At 41.1% G+C, this 25,181-nt stretch overlaps 1 protein-coding gene across 2 annotated transcripts in view; it reads right to left on the reverse strand.

Moving 5' to 3' along the window:
- Positions 1–25,181, reverse strand: part of SPATA7 (spermatogenesis associated 7) — a 90,278-nt gene that overhangs the window by 11,738 nt on the left and 53,359 nt on the right. For both annotated transcript variants that reach the window (XM_084841192.1, XM_084841184.1), the window contains 3 exons: positions 15,943–16,076; positions 5,962–6,425; positions 256–322 (listed from right to left, as the gene is read on the reverse strand). In XM_084841192.1, coding sequence (XP_084697318.1) covers positions 256–322; positions 5,962–6,425; positions 15,943–16,076 — 665 coding nt within the window. The remainder of the gene's footprint in view (positions 1–255; positions 323–5,961; positions 6,426–15,942; positions 16,077–25,181) is intronic.

Here is a 25,181-nt window from a genome sequence, read left to right on the forward strand (position 1 = left end):
TAATGGAGCATAGTATGTGACTTGCCTTGCAGTCGTCCTTTGGCAGGAGTGTAGGAAATCAATCTAATAATAAAAATTTGTAAAACAAATAAGGGCTGCACTCCTGGGGGCACTCTGCCAAAATCAGGAGTTACTCATACATAAAACTTCGTAATAAACAGTAGGCACTGGGCTAAAGTAGCAGAGACTAAAGATGTATCCCAGGGTTGCTATAAATGGCATGTTGATTGAAATACAATTAAACACTTGAATTACCTCTTTTATGATCTTCTGAAAGTCAGCCAAATCCCGTTTTTCAGATCCTTCAGACTCAACTTGAAAACTACAAAGTTGAATGTGATATATTAGACAGATCTTGCACAGTTAACTGTCCAAAACAACATTTCTTGCACCAACACACCAGAGAATATTACCATCCGACTTCCAGAAAAATCAATGTAAACATTAATGCTTTTAGATGCTGGTGACAATCCCCAGCTAAGCCCCTTCCTTGCATGATGAAGGAAAAACTCACTCATAGTCACTGGTGGATGATAAGCCCAAACGAGCGCTAATCCAACTGCTTAGGTACCATTATATTTGAGCATAGCACACAGTTGCAATATAGATGTGGAGTCCAGGGGAATATTAACAGCTGCTATTGCATAGCTAGGGCACCTCCAGAGTTAGAAGTATTCATATAGGGCCTAAACGTTTTAAAAGGGACTGGCAGTATCTGTCCCACAATAATCTTCTTGCATGACATTAAATGCAGTGGATTTGCTGGGGTTCTTTACCCACTATGTAATTCTAGTCCTATGGAGGACAGTCTGACCAACTGATATTAATCGTGCTGATAGCATTCAACAATCTTTCAGAATGGCAGGAGTCAACAATACTAGATTTGGAGAAGATGTGTGTGTTGGGGCAAAAGGTGTTTATCTTATGTCAGCAAGTATTTCCTAATGAAAGCTCAATTCCTTCCAACATTGCTGCTGCGTCTTCCTTCAATTTCAATGGAAGTGAATAATGGATCAAAATACATGGAGAATGTGTGTTTGGTGAGTGAATGAATGATTTCACACAACACCAGCAATATACATAGCATTTGACAGCACAAGAAACACCCACACAATATATGCCAAATCTATTATGTCAAATCTAAGAAAGGGCTTCAGGACTTACTGCCAAATTGTGTCGTTGTTTATATGTGTGCAAATCCAATGGAACTGTATTGGTTTCAGTGAAATAACACTAGATTTGCATGCCAATGTAAGAGCCAGGGCATTTCTGAAGCTAGGATGTTAGGCTTGAATCTTCAGAGACTTTGCTTCAAATTCTTGTTTAGCTATGAACTCACAAGGTGGCTTTGGGCAAGCTGGAATATCTCCAATTTACCCAACTGATCCATTTATATGACAAGAATTACATGTGGCAACATCTCTATCAGAAAGCATTCACTTCTTTCAACTCTGGAAGAGAGGTCATCATTCTCAATTTCCTGCCAAGTAAACAGATAAACTTTGTAGAGCACCACAAATGAACACTATGACCCAGTTTACATGTCATGGCCAATTCCTGGGTTGTTTAACCCAGGAACTGGCAGGGGCATGCAGGAGTGAGTAAGTGCACTGCCTTCTGCCCACACACCACTTCTGCTTTCAATTAGGATTGTTTTGTGACATGAGAACCTGGAAACTCTGGGTTTTTTAGTGGTTAAGCAACAGGTGTTCCTGGGTTATTAACTGAAAGCAGAAACAGGCAAGAACCAGCATGCTTGCTTCCTCACGCACGCTTACATACAACCCATGGCTAACAAACCATGGGTTTCTTGATTGTGTGAACTGGGTCTGTAACTGTCATAAGAAAATAACAACAATGGGTTGAATCTAGACTTTAACTCAGAGTTCTGCTGCCACTGGAGGAAGGGGGTGGTGTGGTGATTTTTCCTAATTCCCCCTTTCGCCTGCAGCCCCCATCACCACCACCCATGCTGTTCCACAGAAATATTGTGCACATGCTCCCATCTGTACAAGGTGTATATTGGAGTAGCAACTAAAAGAAAGAAAATAGCTCTAACAATGGACCACCTGCTTTTCATCTGAGTAGAGGCTAGTACATATGAATAGCTCTTTGAAATGAAGAACATTTAAGGGATAGTATACTCAGAAGACCCCTTCATGGATCATTGCCTTGTTGTGGCGAAGGGGCTTGCGTAACTCAGTGAAGCCATAAGCTATGCCGTGCAGGGCCACCCAAGATGGACAGGTCATGGCAGAGAATTCTGACAAAATATGGTCCACTGGAGAAGGAAATGGCAACCCACTCCAGTATTCTTGCCAAGAAAACCACATGGAATGTATCACAAGGCTAAAAGAGATGACGCCGGAAGATGAGCCCCTCAGGTCAGAAGGTGTCCAACATACTACTGGGGAAGAGCAGAGGGAATTTCCAAGTAGCGCCAGAAAGGGTGAAGTGGCTGGGCCAAAGCCGAAAGGACACTCAGCTGTAGATGTGTCTGGTGGTGAAAAGAAAGTCCGATGCTGTTGTTGTTGTTGTTCAGTCGTTAGCAACCTGGAATGTAAGATCAATGAATCAAGGTAAGCTGGAGGGGGTCAAACATGAGATGGCAAGATTGAACATCGACATCTTGGAAATCAGCGAACTAAAATGGACAGGCATGGGCGAATTTAATTCAGGTGACCATCATATCTACTACTGTGGGCAAGAATCCCTGAGAAGAAATGGAGCAGCACTCATAGTCAACAAAAGGGTGGGAAAAGCAGTACGGGGGTACAATCTCAAAAACAATAGAATGATCTCAGTACAAATCCAAGGCAAACCATTCAACATCACAGTAATTCAAGTCTATGCCCCAACCACTGAGGCCGAAGAAGCTGAGGTTGATCGGTTCTATGAAGACCTACAACACCTTCTAGAACTAACACCAAAAAAAGATGTCCTCTTCATCATAGGAGATTGGAATCCTAAATTAGGAAGTCATGAAATCACCAGGATAACAGGCAGGCATGGCCTTGGTGTACAAAATGAAGCAGGACAAAGGCTAATAGAGTTTTGCCAAGAGAACACGCTGATCACAGCAAACACTCTTTTCCAAAAGCACAAGAGGCGACTCTACACAAGGACATCACCAGATGGTCAATATCGAAATCAGATTGATTATGTCCTTTGCAGCCAAAGATGGAGAAGCTCTATACAGTCAGTTAAAACAAGACCTGGAGCTGACTGTGGCTCAGATCATGAGCTTCTTGTTGCAAAATTTCTGCTTAAATTGAAGAATGTAGTGAAAATCACTAAACCATTCAGGTATGACCTCAATCATATCCCGTATGAATATACAGTGGAGGTGAGGAATAGATTTCAGGGATTAGACCTGATAGACAGAGTGCCTGAGGAACTATGGACAGAGGTCCGTAACATTGTTCAGGAGGCAGCAACTTAATCCATCCCAAAGAAAAAGAAATGCAAGGAAGCAAAGTGGCTGTCTGAGGAGGCTTTACAAGTAGCTGAGGAAAGAAAGGAAGAGAAAAGCAAGGGAGAAAGGGGAAGATATATCCAACTGAATGCAGAGTTCCAGAGAACAGCAAGGAGAGACAAGAAGGCCTTCTTAAACGAACAATGCAAAGAAATCGAGGAAAACAATAGAATGGGAAAGACTAGAGATCTTTTCAAGAAAATCGGAGATCTTGAGGGAACGTTTTGTGCAAAGACGGGCATGATAAAGGACAAAGAAGGCAGGGACCTAACAGAAGCAGATGAGATGAAGAAGAGGTGGAAAGAATACACAGAAGAACTATATAGGAAAGATCTTAATGTCCCTGATAGCCATGATAGTGCGGTCACTGAACTTGAGCCGGACACCCTCTGACTGGAAAAGGTCAGTTTACATTCCATTTCCAAAGAAGGGCAATGCCAGAGAGTGTTCAAACTACCACACAATTGCGCTCATTTCACATGCCAGCAAGGTGATGCTCAAAATCCTACAAGCTAGGCTTCAGCAACATGTGAACCGAGAACTACCAGAAGTACAAGCTGGGTTTCAAAGAGGCAGAGGAATTAGAGATCCAATCGCCAACATTCGCTGGATCATGGTGAAAGCAAGAGAATTCCAGAAAAACGTCTATTTCTGCTTCAGTGACTATGCTAAAGCCTTTGACTGTGTGGATCACAACGAACTGTGGCAAATTCTGAAAGAGATGGGAGTACCAGACCACCTTGCCTGTCTCCTGAGAAACCTGTATGAGGGTCAAGAAGCAACAGTAAGAACCGGACATGGAACAACCAATTGGTTCAAAATTGGGAAAGGAGTACGACAAGGCTGTATATTGTCGCCCTGCTTATTTAATTTATATGCAGAGTACATCATGAGAAACACCGGGTTGGATGAATCACAGGTTGGAATTAAGATTGCCGGGAGAATTATCAACAACCTCAGATACGCAGATGATACCACCCCAATGGCAGAAAGCAAAGAGGATCTAAAGAGCCTCTTGTGGAGGGTGAAAGTGGAGAGTGCAAAAGCTGGTTTGAAACTCAACGTTAAAAAAACTAAGATCATGGCATTTGGCCCCATCACTTCCTGGCACATAGAAGGGGTAGAAATGGAGGCAGTGACAGATTTTATTTTCTTGGGCTCCAAGATCACCACAGATGGTGACTGTAGCCATGGAATTAAAAGACGCTCGCTCCTTGGGAGGAAAGCTATGGCAAACCTAGACAGCATAGTAAGAAGCAGAGACATCACCTTGCCGACAAAGGTTTGTATAATCAAAGCTATGGTTTTCCCAGTAGTAATGTATGGCTGTGAGAGCTGGACTATAAGGAAGGCTGAGCGCCAAAGAATTGATGCTTTCGAACTGTGGTTCTGGAGAAGACTCTTACGAGTCCCCTGGACTGCAAGGAGGTCAAATCAGTCCATCCTAAAGGAAATCAACCCTGAGTGCTCATTGGAAGGACAAATCCTGAAGCTGAAGCTCCAATATTTTGGCCACCTAATGCGAAGAGAAAACTCCCTGGAAAAGACCCTGATGCTGGGAAAGATTGAAGGCAAAAGGAGAAGGGGACGTCAGAGGATGAAATGGCTAGATATCATCACCGATGAAATGAATATGAACTTGAGCACACTCTGCGAGAGTGCGGAGGACAGGAAGGCCTGGCGTGCTATGGTCCATGGGGTCACGAAGAGTCGGACATGACTTAACGACTGAACAACAACAACAATACTCAGAAGAGGCAATTTGAAATGGGACACCATCAAGTAGCAACTGAAGAAGAATTGCTAAGAAACAGGGTGAGTACTGGATACCGGTAGCTGCTTCATGTTTATGAGGATCTTGTTTACACTGTGTTCGTAGTCACTGGATTATGTGACATTTTTGAACACCATAATAGTGCACTATTACATGTAGTTTCTACATTCATGTTTTTCTATATGCAAGTGTTCCTCTTTTGCCTTGGAAATGTTCAGCCTATTTGTATCAATTACATTGGCAGTAGTGTCTTATCCTTTATACAGTGCCATTCATTGTTATATTTTCTTCAATGTTATTATCTCAACGTGGTGTATACGTTTCCATATTCAGTGCCTTGGAGCATTATTTCTCTACTTTTGAGTATTACATGATATATTATATATAAGCTGTGTACACTTGTATTTGTGTATTGGAGTAGGCCTGATCCCTAGTATCCTTTCTAGAAGCATTCCCAAGATCATTTTACTTTGAAAAACCAAAGCAGAAGGATGTTGGGCATCCATCAAACATGCGAATAGATGCGCACATGGTACAATGGGTAGAAATATAAAATCATGGGGGTAGGGGCACATGCAGGTCAACTCCCCCGTGCCCCACCATGTATAGGTTTCCCCAGCTGAGCTCAGCCATGAGACAAGTTTGATGCAGTGTGTGCCATAAGGAAGTTCATGGTATGACTGAACATGGCCTGTTCAAGAAGTTTCTTTACCTGCTTACGTCAGTCTGTGTTTCTACTTCCGCCTGCTGTTTAGGAATATCCCTTATTTTCCGTTTTGCTGGCATATAATATCTGTACTGTGAGAGGAAGGATTTTGCATCTGATTTTAAAGTGCGTGGAGTGAACGGTTGCTGGCCATTGGTAAAGTGTTCAGAGTGCTTGTCAAGGAGATCCCCACTGCATACTTTGGAATCAGGATTCTGGGCCTTGTGTTTGTTTGCAATGCCATCAGAAGAAGAGCTGCAGCAAATTTTGGAATGCAATCTGTGCAGACTTGAGATACTGACGCTTGAGCCTGAGACAGAGATGTCGGAAGCCTTCTGAACAGCTTTCCTGGCAGGTTTTTCAGTACTTGGAAGAACTGTGCTCTGCCTCTCTGGAGTTGACATAGAACCCAGCGCACACTTCTGTTCACTTGGGGGTAGCTGCACATTGCCTTCTGCTTCCAATAAATCCTGGTGGGGGAGAAAAAAAATCCACACATGGCAAAGTTCTGTGATAAGACTGCAGCTGCTTCTTTTCATTAACATCTACAGTTTTAAAAGTACAAAGCAAAGCAACACATAGAAAAATAAATAAGGGTGCCATCCTAGACACACTGATCTGGAAGTAAGTCCATGGGACTTACTTCTTAGTAAGACATGCATTTAGGATTGCATTGTAAGTGGGTAAAAATGTATGTCATTTGTCTGACTGAAGCGTTTAATAAGAAACATGTTCAAAATATGGATACTCTCAGTGTCTTTGCTGAGATTCTGGAAAGCTGTGTGTAGAGAGCCCAACCTAGCCCCCTCACTACTGGTCTTCCACCAAATACTTTCCTGCCTCTCAGGGCTTTTGACCTACCAGGCCAATTGCCCCATGGTATGGCTTTACTGCTATGTAGTTCGCATCACTCTTAAGTGTTTTTTTTTAAGCTGGCTGCTATTTTATTCTCCCTTTTTGCAGTTTTGACATGGATATGGAGGCTGAAAAAAATCCAAGGTGCCTTGTTGCCCAGATTCCTAAACAACTAAGGCCTATGCCTAAGAATTTGAACTATGTTTTGTCCCTATCAAGGGCTGGTGCCTAAAAATGCAACACTGGCCCTGAGGAGTACTGCAGGTGGAGAACTGTATTTTTTAATATACCCCCTGATTAAAAAAAAAACCCCAAACTCTTCCATGTAAGAGAACTAGCACTTATTTCATGCTAATTTTCTATGAGGGGGAAGTTAAAAAACATAACAAAAACCATAGGCATTAAAACATGCAGTTCCCTTCCTGAACTCTGAAAGGGTATAATCTCATAAGGATTCTTTTAGATGGTTACTAAACATTTACATTTATCCTTAACTGAAGGGATCTGGGACATAGTTGCAGCACATCATAAACATATGAGGTGTATCAGCTTGTCTTGGTCCCTACCAGTCCACCCCGTTGACCTGGAATTTGCGCCCTGATGCTGACCATATAATTTCATGGTAGGCTGGGCTTGCTCTGTCAAGAACACAGACCTCAACAGTATGGTATGTGTCCCCTTTATTCTCTTCTTTTTATTCCATTTTGTTCTGCTTCTGGTCTTCAGAGATTTTCATTTAATGAGATAATACAAGTATCATCAAAATGCATATACTGCAGTTTTCAACTGTGCTGGTGCTTCTAGTTAGTTTCACTCCAATGCCTTTGAATGCAGTGATTTATTTTTCACCCTCTCTTAAGGGTAGCTTGCTTGGTCAGAATTTGATCACATTTTCCTCTGATCAGACAGAATTTTGAAAACGAGCTCAGAATATATATATTTTTTAAATGCAAAGATGCCATTAAAGTAGGAAAAGGGAAACGAAATGTGAAAATAACCCACAAAAAGATTAATGCTGCAATCCAAAGGTATGCTAGATATTACTAGGGAAGCATGGGTATGCCAACTTGCAGGGAAGAACCGAAAGATGGGAGAAGGGTGCATACCACTTTTCCCATCCACCAATTCTCCCCTGAAAACTCTTTCGGCCATTTTTAATGCATTTCCCTCCTCCAGCTGGCTCCAAAACCAGATTTAAGTTTTGGAAATATGACATGATAATGTCTGCTTCTTGGGAATAAGTTCCATTAAACTCGGCAGTTTGGATCCAGCAAAAGCCTCCCACAGATAGAAGATCTTCTTCCATCAGTGGGAGACTTTTGGTCTTTCAGAGCTTTCCTATTGGCTGAACAGGGGATGAAGCAGTTTTCCACCGCTCCCCCTCCATCTGTAGTCCTGTAGCCCTCCTGAGGGTGGGGAAGGTTGCCCTGGGGCTGCAGAGAGAGTGGGAGGGGGAATCTGTGAAAATCCACTGTGGGAGGGTTCTGAGGGGAACTCCATTTGGGGATGCTCCTGCAGTCAGAATAAAACCTCTGGATCCAACCCAATGGGACCTATGAGTAAATATGCATTGGCTAAAGGATCAAGATGTATGTATTTCATAAAGCAAACATACAGAAACATTTAAAACAGAGTTTCTGGTTGATAAAGAATAGATACATTATTAATTATTGTTACAAGACTTATTACAGTCTTGTAATAAAAAAAACACAACTCTGGAGACTAGGACTCTAAAAAGAAACAATAGTCAGAATGGTGGAGAAAAAGAAGACCAACTGTTTAATGCATGAAATAGATGAACCAGATGTTTGAGGATGCTCAGAGCTAAAACAATGGTTAGTATAAAAGGTTGCACATTCTTAGAGGAGAAGCCTTTAGCCAGCTGTGGCAAGCTGATAAGAAAGAACGAGTTACATATTCTTGTTTCTATCATCTCATGTCTATATTTAAGGCATAAATTATACAACTGAGATTCAGGGTTTATAATCGCAGGGTTGTTATTCTGTGAGAAGAACCTATATTCCTCCCCATCCCCAAAGTAATTCCTTTGAGTGTTCTTAACACGTGCACACGCGCGCACACACACTACTTTGAAGCACTCACGGGTCACTGTGGGGCGTATCATATTGTACCCATGTGCCAGTGGGATCAATCACTAGTGCAACAGAGACTTAGTGGTTGTAAAAGCAACCCCAAATGACCAAAAGTGCTTGTTACCGGAAGGGAGCTCCAGCCACATGACCCGATCTGGAAATGAGTGTTTCTGTTTGTTTCCAGGGTTACTTCTAGAACCACTAATTCCCTGTTGCATAAGCCGTCACTCCCACTGCTGCAACACAATCAGCAGGAACAGAGCAACCTGGTTGGATACTGCCCTGTGTTTCCATCAGACCTGGAAGTCCATCCACTGGTGATAACAATCCTACTACTATTTCATCATCATTCATCACAGGATGAAAGGAAGATTTCATGACAAAAACAGCTCAGTCATCCAGCATTCGAAGAAATATCTTCGTGGCATACTCATATCAAAGACTTTTAAATTAATCTTTGCACATTATGCTTTGTCCAGTTGAGCATGGATATCAAAAACATCCGCTTACTTCTTATGAGAAAAAGATCTGGTTACAATCTTTAAAAATGAAGAATGTTCTTTCTTGTTATGTTATGTTGTTGTTGTTAAATAAAATACATCAATCAAAAAGCAACAATAGAAAAGACAGCAAAATCACAGCATCAGGCGGGGGTGGGGGGAGAGAATAAAAGAAAGCCTTCCCAAACAAAAGGATTAAGGAATGCTCCTTAGCAGCCTTCTGACCTTCTGACCTTGACTTGGCTGGCTTCCACATATCTACCTGCAGTATAGATCACTCCACAATGAAAAGGCATTCGGAAAGTTGGCTACAGATAAAACTAGGAACTCAGCATTCTTGAAGGCTTTGACTGACTTTGAAATGGAGAAAGTCATTTAAGATTCACAGAAAACTGTAAACTGGATGAAGGCGACACATCCTATTCCTTGGGGTTCTTTCTATGGCTCCTAATCTATACCAAAAACAGAGGAAAGATACCCATGGAACAGCTAACCTTCAACAAAACATGTATAACTGTCACAGACCCCAATGAGCAGTGGAAGTGCTATTAAATAACCCTGACAGCACAAAACAAACCACAGAACTTCCTAGCTTTGACTGTCTGCCCAGCCACCCTGATCTAGTCTTGGAAAACACTGCAGTCGGCACAAATAGGATATGCTTTATTGAAAAGAGGAACTTTGTAACACTTGCTTAACTTGATGGATCACAATACGCCAAGGGCACGTTGTTGTTTCTCAATGCAATTATGTTGCTTTTAAAATTCCTATATTGCATAAGAGGAGGCAAAAGACTGATAGTTCAAAGTGTACAGTTCACTGTTTGTCATTTTGTAACACAACAATCCATTTTGACTCAAAAGAGATAACACTAAACCATAGTTTAGTGTTATGAGAATTTGCTGCAGCAAGCCTTGGGTTTGTGTGCTGCTCCCTCCTCTCCAGTGCATCCCACAAGGAAGAGACCAGAAACTTTTGCCACTGTTTGAGATTAACTGCAGTTTACTGTGTTGCCTGAACCCAGGCAACCTGTAGCCCTCCAGATGTGTTGGACTACAGAATTCCCATCTGGAGGGTCACAAGTTGCCTACCCCTGTCCTAAAGGACAGTAGAGTTTAAACTGGAGTGGAGAAGAGCAATTTTATCACTGAAAAATGCTTTGCAAACTGGTTATAGTGGAAATCTAAGAGTTCCTTCTACTCCCCTTGAGGACCAAACTGCAGACAGACCCATACCACTTAGAAAAGCTCTGCAGGATGACACTGTGACATTTCAATGGAGATTAAATTCTTGTAGGCAAGTGACCTCTCTTTGTTCTGTCTTACTGAAGCTTGGATATATCCAAATAGTTCTTTTCCTAGCACTAGGAAACTTATTAATATAAAAGCTTCAGACTCTTGGCCTAATCATATTCAAATGCTGGAAGAGAAAGCCAGATTCCAGTTTTTCTCTCTCCCGCTCCGTCTTATATTCTTTTTATTTTTACAAATGCTCTACAATCACCATAAAACTCTTTATTAGTCAAGTATTCCCACCTAGGCAGTAATTAGGAGAATGAGGAGAGATGTAAGCCCAATGAGCAAGGCCTTTATGGTTCAGCAGAAAAGAAAATCAAGAAATGATATCACAGTCTCATAAAAAGCACACCCGTGGCTGCAATCCTAAGCACATTTACTCAGAAGTAAATCGCAGTGATATTAATGGGCATTAGAGATAAATTAGGTGAGTGCAAGTTCAGCATGATACATTTTATGCTAGACTGGATCACTGGGAGAGGTAGACTTGCTCTGGTTGTCTCACACTGGATGTTTCTAAAGTTATAGTGGCATAAGCAACTCCCTACAGTGTTGCATCTGTTCAGATCTGGGATTACAGCTTGATCCTAACCCACAGTTACTCAGCAGTAAAGCAGATGAGCAGAAGATCTATGTATCTAGGCTGTACAATTCCATGCAGCAAATTGAAGATCTAATCTCTGAATCAACCCCACCCCCTCAAAATACGATCTATACATTCAAAACCAGCATGACAGTGAGGAGGTTCATAGAATTATAGACTAGTAGGGTTGGAAGGAGCCTACAAGGCCATCGAGTCCAGCCCCCTACTCAATGCAGGAATCTAAGTCAGAGCATCCCTGACAGATGGCTGTCCAGCCTTATCTTGAATGCCTCCAGTGTGGGAGAGCCCACCACCTCCCTAGGTAATGGGTTCCATTGTCGCATTGCTCTAACAGTCAGGACGTTTTTCCTGAAGAATCTGGCTTCCTGTAACTTGAGCCCATTATTCCATGTCCTGCACTCTGGGAGGATTGAGAAGAGATCCTGGCCTTCCTCTCTGTGACAACCTTTCAAGTACTTGAAGAGAGCTATCCTATCTCCCCTCAGTCTTCTCTTCTCTTCTCAAGGCTAAATACGCCCAGTTCTTTCAGTCTCTCCTCATAGGGCTTTGTTTCCAGTCCCCTGATCATCTTTGTTGCTCTCCTCTGAACCCTCTCCAGTTTGTCTGCATCCTTCTTAAAATGTGGTGCCCAGAACTGGACACAGTACTCCAGATGAGGCCTAACCAGTGCTGAGTAGAGGGGAACTAGTACTTCCCAAGATTTGGAAGCTATGCTTCTATTAATGCAGCCCAAAAGAGCATTTGCCTTTTCTGCAGCTACATTGTTGGCTCATATTCAGGTTGTGATCGACAGCAATTCCAAGATCCTTCTTGCTTGTAGTGTTGTTGAGCCACGTATCCCCCATCTTGAGACTGTGCATTTGGTTTCTTTTTCCTAGGTGCAGAACTTGGCATTTATCCCTATTAAATGTCATTCTGTTGTTTTCTGCCCAGCGCTCCAGTCTATCCAGATCACTTTGAATTTTGTTTCTGTCTTCCAAAGTATTAGCTATCCCGCCCAAGCTTGTGTCATCTGCAAATTTGATCAGCATTCCCTGCACCTCCTCCTCCAAGTCATTAATAAAAATGTTGAAGAGCACTGGGCCCAGGACTGAGCCCTGCGGTACCCCGCTCGTTACCTCTCCCCAGTTTGAGAAGATCCCATTGATAAGCACTCTTTGAGTCCGATTCCGTAGCCAACTGTGGATCCACCGGATCGTTGTTTCATCTAGCCCACTTTGAGCTAGTTTGCTCATCAGGATATCATGGGGCACTTTGTCGAAAGCTTGGCTGAAGTCGAGGTATATGATGTCCTCAGCATTCCCACAATCCGCAAAGGAGGTTACTTGATCAAAAACTGAGATCAGATTCATCTGGCAAGATTTGTTCTTGACAAATCCATGTTGGCTTCGAGTCATCACTGATTTGTTTTCAAGGTGCTTCCAGATGGATTGCTTTATCATCTGCTCCAGAATTTTCCCAGGGATTGATGTCAGACTGACTGGTCCGCAGTTCCCAGGTTCCTCCTTTTTACCCTTTTTGAAGATAGGGACCACATTAGCCCTCCTCCAGTCATCTGGCACTTCACCCGTCCTCCATGATTTCTCAAAGAGAATAGACAGCGGTTCTGAGAGTTGTTCTGCCAGTTCCTTTATTACTCTAGGATGCAGTTCATCTGGCCCTGGAGATTTGAACTCATTCAAAGTAATTAGGTGTTCCTTGACCATGAAGTTTATGTTTCCCTTTTTAGGCTTGCACTGGTGTAACTGGATCTAAGGTAGTCAAAGGTCCTTCAGGATGGAAGGTGTCCCCATGCCCTGTCATATTTTCCTTTTCCAGCTGCAAGGATTTTGCATGCCATGGACATATTATATTTGGTAATGAAGATAATCAGCAAACTAGTATTGTTCAACACAGTTTCAGCAGCACAAAGTTCTGGGTCAGGTGCCAACCCTAGTGAAATGAAATGAGTGTTCATAAGAACACCCTTCATGCATTAAGGGGAAGTGCAGAGTCATACCTGGCAGCCACGCTTCCCCACTGTCCATGTGTTCAGCATGCCTGAGAAGGAGCTCTACCTATATACATGCATAGAGCTCTTGCACATGAAGGGGGGCAAAGAAATGGAGCATGTTGATGACATGGCATGGGGTCATTTGTTGAGAGTTTAGGATATTCAACACAGGGTGCCATTTTTAGAGGCAGCCCAGTAACCAGCCATTATACACAGGCAGGCTTTAAAATGCCATTTCCAATTTTGTTCCACCTCAGATTGCTAGACAGCATATTCATTTTAAATCATGTTTTGTAAAAATCCTGCATATTGCAAATCCCATATTAACACCATCAAACCAATGGTTTGTTAGTAAGTGTTGCAGAGGACCTTTATCAAAGGGCTAAGAAAGATGTGACAACAACCTTGCTGGAAGAAAATAATGGTGACTAAAAAATGGAATCTCACATCTTTAATTTGACATTCCTCCCCTTTTCTTCAAACCAAGCCAAACCACCTTGGGGGGGGGGGGGAGAGACACACCTTGTATATTGTACTTCCACCACCAACAGTCATGAATAACATTCCGAAGCATGATTATTCTCCAGAAATCTAATAATGTCATCACTCACATTGTCAGCTACCAAATAGTCACGCAAGAATCAACCAGCTAATGACCAGCATTATACAGCAGCTGGATGCAAAATACACCCTTGTGCATATTTTAAACTGAAAATGAATCCCATCATCGTCTCTCTCTCTCGTTGATTGCTATGAAAATACTTATTTTTCCAATTGTTTGGCTAACAAAAGCTTTTTCTCCTGGCTAGCATAATTCCACCCAACAACATTAGCGGTGATACTATAGTTTATATGAGCAACTGATTTCTCAAAGCTCATATGTCTAAATATATATTGTTTTGCTAGAAAAAAGACAAGTTCATGAATGCAACTAACAACTTTTCTTTTTATATTTATAATCTTAATAAGGATTTTTTTAAAGGCCACAATCCAGCCAAAGCAAAGTACGACTAAGTCCCACATATTTCATTTAAAGCATATGTTTAAATCCTTCCCATTGAAATCTATACAGCTTAAATGTGTTTTAACTTTGGCTGCATTGTGCCGTAACTGTTTATTGGAACATAGGAAATTGCCTTATACCAGGTCAAGCTATTTGTCTATGCAGCACAGGATTGTGTATTCTGACTGGCAGGAATCCCCTTCTTTCATCTTGCCTTACCTCCCAACCTGCCCTGTGTATGCAGTTTCTGATTGGCATGTGCATTCCTATTCCCTGACCTAGCTAGGCCCATATTTGTATGGATGCTGGCTAACTGCAGGAGGAACCGCATGTAATAAATCAACATTCAAATATAGTTTTAAAGTTTTATATTGTATTATATCATGTTGTGTTTTATAGTTTTAATTGCTGTGAACTGCCCAGAAAGCTTTGGCTATTGGGCATTATAGGACTGCAATAAATAAAATAAATTTAAAATGTGCAAACCGGTGCTGCATGCATGTTTCCCAGGGCTGAAAAGCCCTATCCAGGAGAAGGAGAAGGAGAAGCATTGCAGACACAGGGCTTAAATTGTTGGCTAAAGTAACAATCAGTTACTGGTGCATGTGGAAGCGTGAGAATGAATTGCACCTTCCCCAGTCCTAAGCAGGTGACCGACAATCCTGACTGGATATGTGTGTACACTAGGGGTGCTGTGAGCATTCAAGGAGAAGGGCTTCACATAGGTGAACACTCCTCCATCAATGCTTATGACCAAGATCGGAGTGAACACTGTCTGAAACTTGCTGATCCTGTGAACCACTGTCTCTACCTCCCCCTGCCTGAAGAAACCTTCAGGCAGGTGAAGGGAAAGTAAGAGGTGGCAGGTGCTCCCAACTGAGCATCCTTTCGAACTTAATCCCAGCAGGAAGGTGATGCTCTGTGTGCCTTTCCCACTAAAGAGAAGGCTCCAAGGGCTTCCATAAGTGTGTGCAGTCTGTGACACAAAGAAATAAATCAAACAAAATACCCAAAAGGTAGCCATGTTGACCATAAGTTTAATTCTTCAGCACGGATGGGAAAGAATTTAGTTTGGTACGCAGTTTGATAAAAAATTAAAACTGCATACAAAATGTATATATTAGGAGAAAGCTTGCACAAAAATGCATATTAATGGCAAAATGTACAAAAATAACATTATATTAAGAAAAACTGCTTGCAAAAATGTGTCTATTAGGCAAAAGTAGATAAAATGCATATATTTGAAAAATGCACTTAAAATGCATACCAGTTTTTTCATGCAGAATTTTTTAACATCGCGAACCAATGCAGAAGTGGGACAGAGCAAACTTAAGATGGGAAAAATGAGAAACCGAGAGAAATCAAAATTCACAAGTTCATCCATCCCTATTCAGCATGTAGGGAAATTACAGATGTGGTAGTACTGTATATTTTAAGTCTCTGCTTGCCCCCAAAAGGCAAGTTTGAAGTGAATGTGTATTAACATGTATTAATAAGGAAAACTGATCTTGGTGATGGTAACTTGTTTACATAGTAATTTACTGTGCTGTGATTCAACAACACACTGAAAACAACTGGAAGGAATTCGTCGCTGATAGTAATGGAACCAAAAGTTAAATTAAAAAAAAAACACTTTATACCTACTTTTCTATAGGTGGTTGACAGTGGTCTTCTACTTTCCCTGGAACTACATCGGGACACATTTTTAGATGAAATCATCTCCTTCTCACACCTTTCTACTTCTTTCTTGAGTTTCTCTCTTCGCTGCTGATCTGAAACTTAAAGGAAAAAATGAACCAGAATTTAAAACGCTAGTTCTTTTTGTAATTAGATTACTGGACTATTATGCTTTAGATGGCCTGAGGAAATTAAAAATCATTTTGAGATGAACTTCGTGTGTGTGTGTGTGTGTGTGTGTGTGTGGTGGTAACAGAAATGAGATGATGAATCTTTACTTGGCAATGTTCTCCATATGTCATATAATTACTAAATCATTAAGAGCAAACAAAATTAGCATACAACTTGACACATTATTTGGAACGAGATAAGTATCCAATTCCAAACAAATGTAACCAAGAGGCCAGAACTTGACCTATGCCAAGTGCTCAATTTTTAACCGTAATTTCAGCCTTAAGGTAAAGGCTACTCTCTATTGTTTCTGAAAAATGAGCAGATTCTCTTGTAAAATGAATGCAAGTTCTGAAACGCTCTAAGGAAGCGAGTCACTAATTCAGGCCTAAGGTCGCCAAAGTCAATGAGGCTACACTGATGTGAAGTGATCTATTAATCATCGCCATGAATGACACAACTAATATCAGTTTATTAAATTGCTGGTAACCCTTTGGCTTCATCTCTTGCATCTGTATTTAAAATCACACTATCTTGTTCTTAAAGTTTATGATAGCATATGGAAGAAAAGGCAATGATAATCTGTGATAAATTTGTTATATTTTGTTATCTATTATTTATATGTTATGGGAAGTATCCAGCACTGCCTGCATACCAGCAGGCTCCACCGTAATGCCATAGGAAGTTGGCGGTTCCTAAAGCAACTGGGAATGAGCTGAAACACTTGTTTCGAGAATGGGGCAAGTCAGCAGACCTTGCAGCAGGGAACTCCTCTGAGCTGCCCTGTTCTGGAAATGAGTGTTTTGGCTCTTTTCTTGGGTTGTTTTAGGAAGCATTAGCTTACTACTGCACTGGTGGTCGATCCTGCAAGTACAACAGAATGAGTGGAGGTACATGGGCAGCACTGGATACTGCCCTATATTTATAACTCTAGCCCAAATTCAAAGAAGTTAGTCACGCTCAAGTTTCATTGAAACTAATGGTTCATTAATGCATTACAACAAACATCCTATTGATTTCAATGGGCCTTAAACACTACTAAACACCATTTTCTCTGTGTTTAAGCCAATGTTTTATATACTGAATCCACTTCAAGCGTCTTTTTTCTTACAGTGCCTGTTAGGAACGCACACGTGCACATGAAATTTCATCCAAAAATAATCACAGAGAAAAGTAAGAAATGAAACTTCAGAGCAGGTTAAAAAAATCACTTATATTCACATGGGATTTAATAAAAGGTTTTTAAAAGCACTTTTGTTAGGGTGTATCAAATACATATGGAACAAGAAGTAACCATTTATCCAAAGCTATTACTCAGTTAAGCTGCTCTTTACAGAAAATGGGTACGACCCACCAGAAGTTCTCTTACAGAAACTTTATAAGAATGAACAAGGAAGCTGTACAAAAACACACACATTCTTCTGTAGAATTTGTACAGGAAGTTTTCCTGTTGAAATTTTCCTACTGCAGAAAATATTGAAGTATAGAGCAGGAAAGGTATTATCAATTTACATTTGTTTATTAAAATCTGTCTTGATCAAATACATTTTGATCTTGATCAAATACATTGCTAACATTTAAAAATTTAACACATGGCTTCTATATGCAATTATGAATTTTTCATCCAGAACATATGTTTTAAAAATCACCAGGGTTTCTTGTAGGAAACCAACAGATCTATGACACTGGCCCAATTCACACTTCAGTCTTGTAATGGGGCAATAGTGTACCATATCTGTTCTTGACCTCTGGAAGAAGGCAAAGTTTCTCTTCCCCCAATAGCCAACAGGCAGGGAGATTTGAGACTGGCTAGCACTTTCACCCACTTGCCATCTCCCTGAAAAGAGGAAGCAGCTGCTGCTACCACCACACATGTGCCAGTTACATCAGAACCAGTAAACTAAGGTAGATAGTACTCAATGTACTACTCAAACAGGGAAAATATGCATTAATTCGAAAAAAGCCCTACCAGACTAGTTTGAAAAGGTTGCAGTGCTAACTGATAAACCATCCTTTATCACTCTAGTTCAGTTTCTATTCAATATGTTTCTTTTCTGTCTTTCAGGACCATGGTATTCCTTGTTGCAGTTTGAATCATCTTGCAAACCTTTAAGAGGATCCTGAGATTTTTGCTTCACATTATTAGACCTGGAGGAAACGGTACTCCCTGGGGGTTGAATATTATTTTGAGAAAGGATTGTGTACTCTATTTTTAAGGAATCTTTGTTATCTTTTGAATGTACTTTCTCCGCTTGTAACTAAATTAGTTAAGACGCCCTTCTTTCTACCTATATGATAAAGTGAAAAAGGTGATCTGACTTACTGGTGATCATATTCAGTGAATTATATGTAGGGCAGGATCCATCACTGCCTGTGTCCCAGTGCACCCCACCACTAGTGCAACTGGAAGCTAGTGTTACCTAAAGTTACCGGAAACAAGCTGAAATGCTAGCTTCCAGAACAGGTTAGGTCAGTGGAAGGGAACTCTACTGATCCCTTCCACTGATCCTTTCTGGAAGTGTGTGCTTCTGCTTGTTTTCAGAGTTGTTTTAGGAAGCACTAGCTTCCTGCTACTGCAACAGAATGAGCGGAGGCACGGGAGCAGTACTGGATACTGTGCATAGCTTGCACTGTTTTTGCTACCAGATGGACTGTTCTGCCAATATGTCCCCAATCTCCAGCTTGGGGACATATCAATATTATCCATATAACCAATTTAAGAGGCTTCAGAATTGGTATTTCTGACTTCTGAATTTTGCAACACATACCCTTCCATGTTTCAACATACATATCTCTAAGTCACAGGAGCTGCAAACTCCTTAGATTTTAAAGGCAAATTGGTGGTATTAAAGAAATTGTTGACTTTAAATTGCTTTGAATCAGATGATGAACACTGATTGGAGCCATTTCTTGCACAGTTCCTTGAACCCACTGTTAAGTCCAAGAGCCTCAAAGTTGAATCAACTTTAAGAAGGAAGGTGCCAGGAGAGCGGGGGGAAGGGATCCTAATATTTTCTCTTTAGATTCCAGTTCTCTTTTCCTCACTATTATCAGGAAAGATCCAGTTATGACTCCAAAAGGTCCCTGCCTTTCTGTTTCCTAAGCATGGGCAAGCCTTTGCAGCTGTTTGTTTTCAGGCTATATTACTGGCCATGACTGATGGCTGATATCAATGGACTCCTTTGGCTCAGTGTAGATGTCTTTATGGAATCTCTGAGGCAGGAGATTTTCCACATATTTGATTCTGTCCTTTGTATTTGGAACCTTGTTTTAAACTTTTAGGTACAAAACAGTCTCAGAAAAGGTATATTACCTTCTGTCAGATGCTGATTAATTTGTGACATATAGGGTCTCTCTTTTTGCACTGGCAGCCTATAAAACCATATGGGCTTTGAGTGACTGCCATAAATTTTTTCAGCGATGCTCTGATCTGATGCCTATTTTTATTATTAACTGTTTCATTCCTTGTATTTCTACTTTTTTATTTATTGTATTTTATATATTTGGCATTTACTCTCTGTATTTGTAAATGTGTTTTGTAGCAAATTCTATTTTTGACTTTGTTTGAATTTTTTGCAAACACCTTTGGACATTAAGTGAAAAAAGTTTGACATGACTGTAACCTGTGCTTTACACTTGGCCGTGCAAGCCAAGACTGCAATGCAGGATCAAACCCTGGTTTGCAGCAGGGCAAACACATGCCAGAGTTTGCTGGGCCTGATATAACAAGAAGCTATGGTTTGCTGTAAATCAGGAAATAAGTACTTAAGTGAAATGAATGAGAAAAGGAGAAGGGCAGGTGTGAGTGTGTATATTGTTTCAATAGCACCAAACCATGGTTTGGTGTTACATGTCACAATGTCCAGACAGTGCTCTTAATGTACTCTGAAGAAAAACTGCCAAGATGAAAATGTTTTCCCAGTACCATAACCCAGACATGGGCATCTACACCTGTTTTATTTGGCAGAGCTTTTGTCACATTTCTGTCACACCTCTGCCACCACAAAATTCCTCCGGCCATGGGCCTCAATTAACATGTTTAGAGTGATTTGCAGCTTAGATGTTACAAATTTCACCTGCTATTTTAAGTCAGTCAGGCCGTTCTAATCCACATGAGCAAGCCTGGAGCTCTCACTGTGGAATGGCAGCTTGCCTGCTTTGCCGCTAGCTAAAATACTGGGGAAAGAACAGCTGAAACTAAATACGCTGTACTTGAAAAACATATTCCGTGAGAGTGTCAACCAGAGTATCATGTTTGCTTCTTAGGAAGCAACAATTGTAAAAAAAAATCACTTAATTCAACAAGTGACTAAAAACTAAAACAAATCAAAAATCAGTTATTTTCTTCCTATTTTATAACTGCTATGGCTTCAGTTCTAAGTGCACTTTATAGGAAGCAAGTACCACCAAATTCAGTGGGCTTTACTTCTGAATAAATATGCTAAGAGTTGGTCTATAAGGCTGTAATCCTAACCACATACACACATTTGGAAGCTCTACAGAAATTAATGGGATTTACTTCTGAGCAAGCATGCTTAGGATCAGGGTGTAGGTCTTATGTGCATGAACATGCTTGAATAGCTCTGTAACCTCTGAGCTCATTTTGATAATCTTGACTAGGTTCTCGTAGTGGTTTTGGTGCATATTCAAAGCTTCATTTAATTTGGGTTAGCAACAGCAAATATACTTAAAAATCAGATAGAGGTACAAAGGGTTGAGGGGAAGGGTGTATGGGACCAGGTGGACTAAGGCCTCCATCCAGGTTTCTGCTACACCTGAATCAGGCTTAAGTGATACTGTGGAAGACTAGGCAGAAATTATGATAATAATGATCCCAAATTCCATGTTGGGGATCATTAGGATTGGAATTGAAAATAAAACTGCCAATATCATAATGCCTTTATGTAAACCTATTGTATGATCACACTTGGAATATTGTGTACAGTTCTGGTCACCACACCTCAAACAGGATATTGCAGAGCTGTAAAAGCTGCAGAAAAGGCAACCAAAATGATCAAGGGGATGGAGCAGCTCCTTTATGAGAAAAGGTTACAACATTTGGGGCTCTATAGCTTAGAAAAAAGGTGAGTGGGAACATGAAAGAGGTGTATAAAATTAAATTATGGTGTGTATATAAACTAGAACCTGGGGTCATCCAATGAAGCTAAATGGTGAGAGTTCAGGACAGATTAAAAGAAGTATTTATTCACACAGCACATAGTTAAACTACAGGTAGATGTAGTGGTGGCCACCAACTTGAACAACTTTAAAAGGGAATTAGACAAATTCATGGAGGATAAGGTTATCAATGGCTATTAGTCATGATGACTATATATTACCTCCAGGATCTGAGGCAATATGCCTCTGAATACCAGCTGCTAGGGTACACAAGCAGGAGGGGCCATTGCCCTCATGTCTTGCTAGCTAGTTGGCCACTGTGGAAACAGAATGTTGGACTAGATAGGCCCTTGGTCTGATCCAGCATGGCTCCTCCTATGTTCTATTAAAGCATAATCTATTACAGAGTAAAGAGTAAATGAAGAGTATTTAAAGTAATTAAAGCACAGTAAAAACTGAACAAAAATTCTGTACATCCAAATGGATCTGGTATTCAAAGCATCACTAACCCACTAGACATGTTTCAGAGTGGTAGCTGTGTTAGTCTGCTACAGCATGAATAATGATAAGTCTTGTGACACTTGAAAGACTAAGAGTGCAATCCTATGCATGTTTAGATAGAAAAAAAGTCCTACAATTCCCAGCATTCCCCAGTCAGCCCCTTTTTTCCTGTCCAAACTTGCACAGGATTGCCCCCTAACAGATTTATAGCACAATCCTATACATGTCTACTCAAAAGTAAGCCCCACTGAGCTCAATGGGGTTTACTCTCAGGTAAATTGGTACAGGATTGCAGTCTTATTGCATTATATGTTTTTGTGGACTAAAACCTACTTCATTAAATGAGGTATTATCACTGTATTTTAACTGTTTGCTTTTGCTCTGCTATGTTTGGACACTTTGTGTGACCTCTGTGTGGTTATAGCGTATCTGAGTAGGCCCGAGGCCTAGCTTTATTACTGTGTATGGAGCCTTAAACACGGTTGCCTTGGTTACGGTGACTTATGAAGGGAAGCCTTAGGCTGTGTAAAACATTTAGGGGGAGAAGTTACTGTAAGACGTTTAAAATGCAATGTGAACAAGCTTATTTAAGGCAACAGTCATATTAATGAGGTCTAGCGAAAAAGGCTGCTTTCTGAACCAAAAATAGGCTCTTGGCCTATTACTGGCAGGCAGTTTATTAGTTCAGCTTGCCCTGGGGGAAAAAAGAACATGATGAGAATAAGTCTTGGTCAATAGAGTTCATGTCCCAGACAGGTCTAAACCACAGGGTAAAACCACAGAGAACAAGTTGGGAAATTTCTGTAGGGCTACAAACAAGATGCATCAGAAAAGATGTAAGTGAGAGGGTGTTACCCTAAGTTGAGGAGGGGTTTTTGAAGAGGCTAGTCCACCCTATTATAACCAATCACATCACATGTCACGTTCAAGTGTAAAAGTATAGAAGTAAAGGGAAGATACTGGGTGCAGTAATGTATGCACTATGCTTTCTCTTGTTTTCTTTTCCTGTTTTAAACTTTGTCAGCAAGTACCATGGTATCACTGCCTTTCTATAACTGTCTTAAATATATTTGCATTTTGTTAATAAATGTTTTAAAATATAATCTGTGAGCCTCTGTTTATAAAATAACAGCGTTGTCTGTGTACGACTCAGCACTTCTCAGTGTTAAGACAACCACATCTCTCTAAACACAAGCCAGACGTAGACAGAAAATAAGGGCCGTCACTAGTAAGCAGGGAGTCTAATTAACTAGATTTATTATCTGTAAATTTAACTCTTACATTACCTTTGCTTTGATTGGTCAGGTGAGTCAACAAACATGATTGGCAGTTAGAAGTTCCATAAGGAACATGATTGGCCAGGAGATTTTTAAAAGGTCAGGTAGATGTCTGCTACAGTTAGACGGCAGATGACAGAGAGTAGGATAGACTGGTGGTGAGCTGAAGGGAGCAATGCTCAGAGCTGGGAAAAGAAAAAGCCAGTCTGAATGAACTCTTCTGGAGGGAGATCTGGAATCCAGAACTAGTGGAGAGCAGAAAGCCGGGCCATGAGGTGGTGATAATTCAGGCACGCAACAGAGCCCAGCACCAGAGGGATTCAGTCAGGTCTGACCAGAAGGAGCTTCAGCAAGTGATCCCTGATATAACGTCATCATCCCCAAAGCCAAAAGCAACAGGAGGAGCTGAAAGCAAAGGAAGACCGCTGCACAGCATCCATTCCTAGTTGAGGGATTGGCTGGGGTGGAGTTTTGGGAAACTGGATCTGGGGGGAAAGCTATTGAGAGCTCATTACAGGGAAGACTCTCTTTGTAAATACAGTCACCAATGATATTTAATTTAAGTATGTTTAAGCATTCCCATCCTATAATTTGAACAACACTCTATTCCTTTATGTACAAAATATCTCTTAATAAACCTCTTAGTCTTGTCTTTAGTGGTGATGTCAATCCCATGTGCGTTCGTTACTAGGTTCGTTACTAGACGTATATAAAACACAAAGGGTTTATTTTGGTGGCGGTGCTTGGAGCAAATTCCGTCACAATCCCATACACACATGGTACAGAGGGAAAAATGCAAACAGTGGCATCATAGTACCATGAAATGCAAATGGTACAGCCTGTGATATTTCTATGCAAAGCTCAATTATAAACTAGACAAGCGTGGTGAACATTCACAACAGCATCGACTGGCATCACAATTTCCCTACCTTTGCTATGTTAATATATAGTGTTTGATTAAGCATTATATAAATTACGTAATATCCTTAGAAATCATAGCACCACTTAAGAAAAAGAAAGAAAAACATCAGTCACAAAGCAAGACAGTTGTTCGCAGCCCTATTGTGCCTTGGGAACTACAATGATCAGGAACTCAAATTTCTTCCAGGTGTATATGTGTATGCATGTGTGTGGGAGGTCAGGGGATGGGAATGACAGAATAGATTTGAATTCACACTTGCTGGTTCATCCCATTTATTTTCTAGCCTTGCTGAATTGGCTGAATTTCCCTGTACGTATACATTTCCAGGTGAGCAACAACTGCAACAAACGGTGTTATGGTTCCACCACTACTGCAAAGAAAATTCTTCATCTCTGGCCATGATAAAGTTGTGGACTGAGAAACCAGACCTGGGTCACCCACGTGAAATACACATGTTCCTCACTGTAAGCTACACTGGCTGGGTTCGGTAGCATTACATGCATGAGACGTGGGCTTGTACACACCCCGCTCCCCTCCGCACAACCGTGAGACTGGAATCTTTGCATGAAGGCCCAGGACCCAAAGGGGCATTTACAAGGGGACAAAGCTTTCTTTCTGGGTAAACGGGTCAAATGGATCTATCAGGAACAAATAGATCAGGAGAACCGGAGACTCTGGTCTTGGAACCATGGGATAGGAACCAGAGTATTGCAGAGAATTGTGCTAGGAAAGATTCAAGAAGAACTATATTAAAAGTCAATCGAAACCTGGATTTATTCTCAGATAAAGAATAAATCCAGAGAGACAGAGACTCCTGAACATGAGGAATGCCCACGCAAAAAGAATGAACATTGACTGCCTGAACTCCAGGGTTGTTATAGGATTTAGAACAAAGAGCTCCACATACCAGAGGATGGGCCCAAGATGGGTTAACGCAAAGGGAACAATAGTTTGAATCTGGCCACTGAACAGAAGGCGCAGGGAGGTTCCTTGCCTCTTGATTAATTTTTTATCTAACTTGCTATACAGAGTAGCATAACTCAACCTTCAAAACAAAAAGGTGTCATTAAGTGTACTCAGCTAGCGTTTGACCTGGCTAACCTGTCTTGGGGGGCGGGCGGGTCAGGACTGGACTGTTTTCCCCCCTTTTTGACTGGCTAATTCAAAGGTAAACTCATGGGTTCGTCGGCTGGCTGGTAATCAGGCAGGCATTTGCA

The sequence above is a fragment of the Heloderma suspectum genome, chromosome 1, assembly GCF_057233095.1.
Source record: "Heloderma suspectum isolate Gila_16-S chromosome 1, 16-S_ref, whole genome shotgun sequence".
Taxonomy (NCBI): domain Eukaryota; kingdom Metazoa; phylum Chordata; class Lepidosauria; order Squamata; family Helodermatidae; genus Heloderma; species Heloderma suspectum.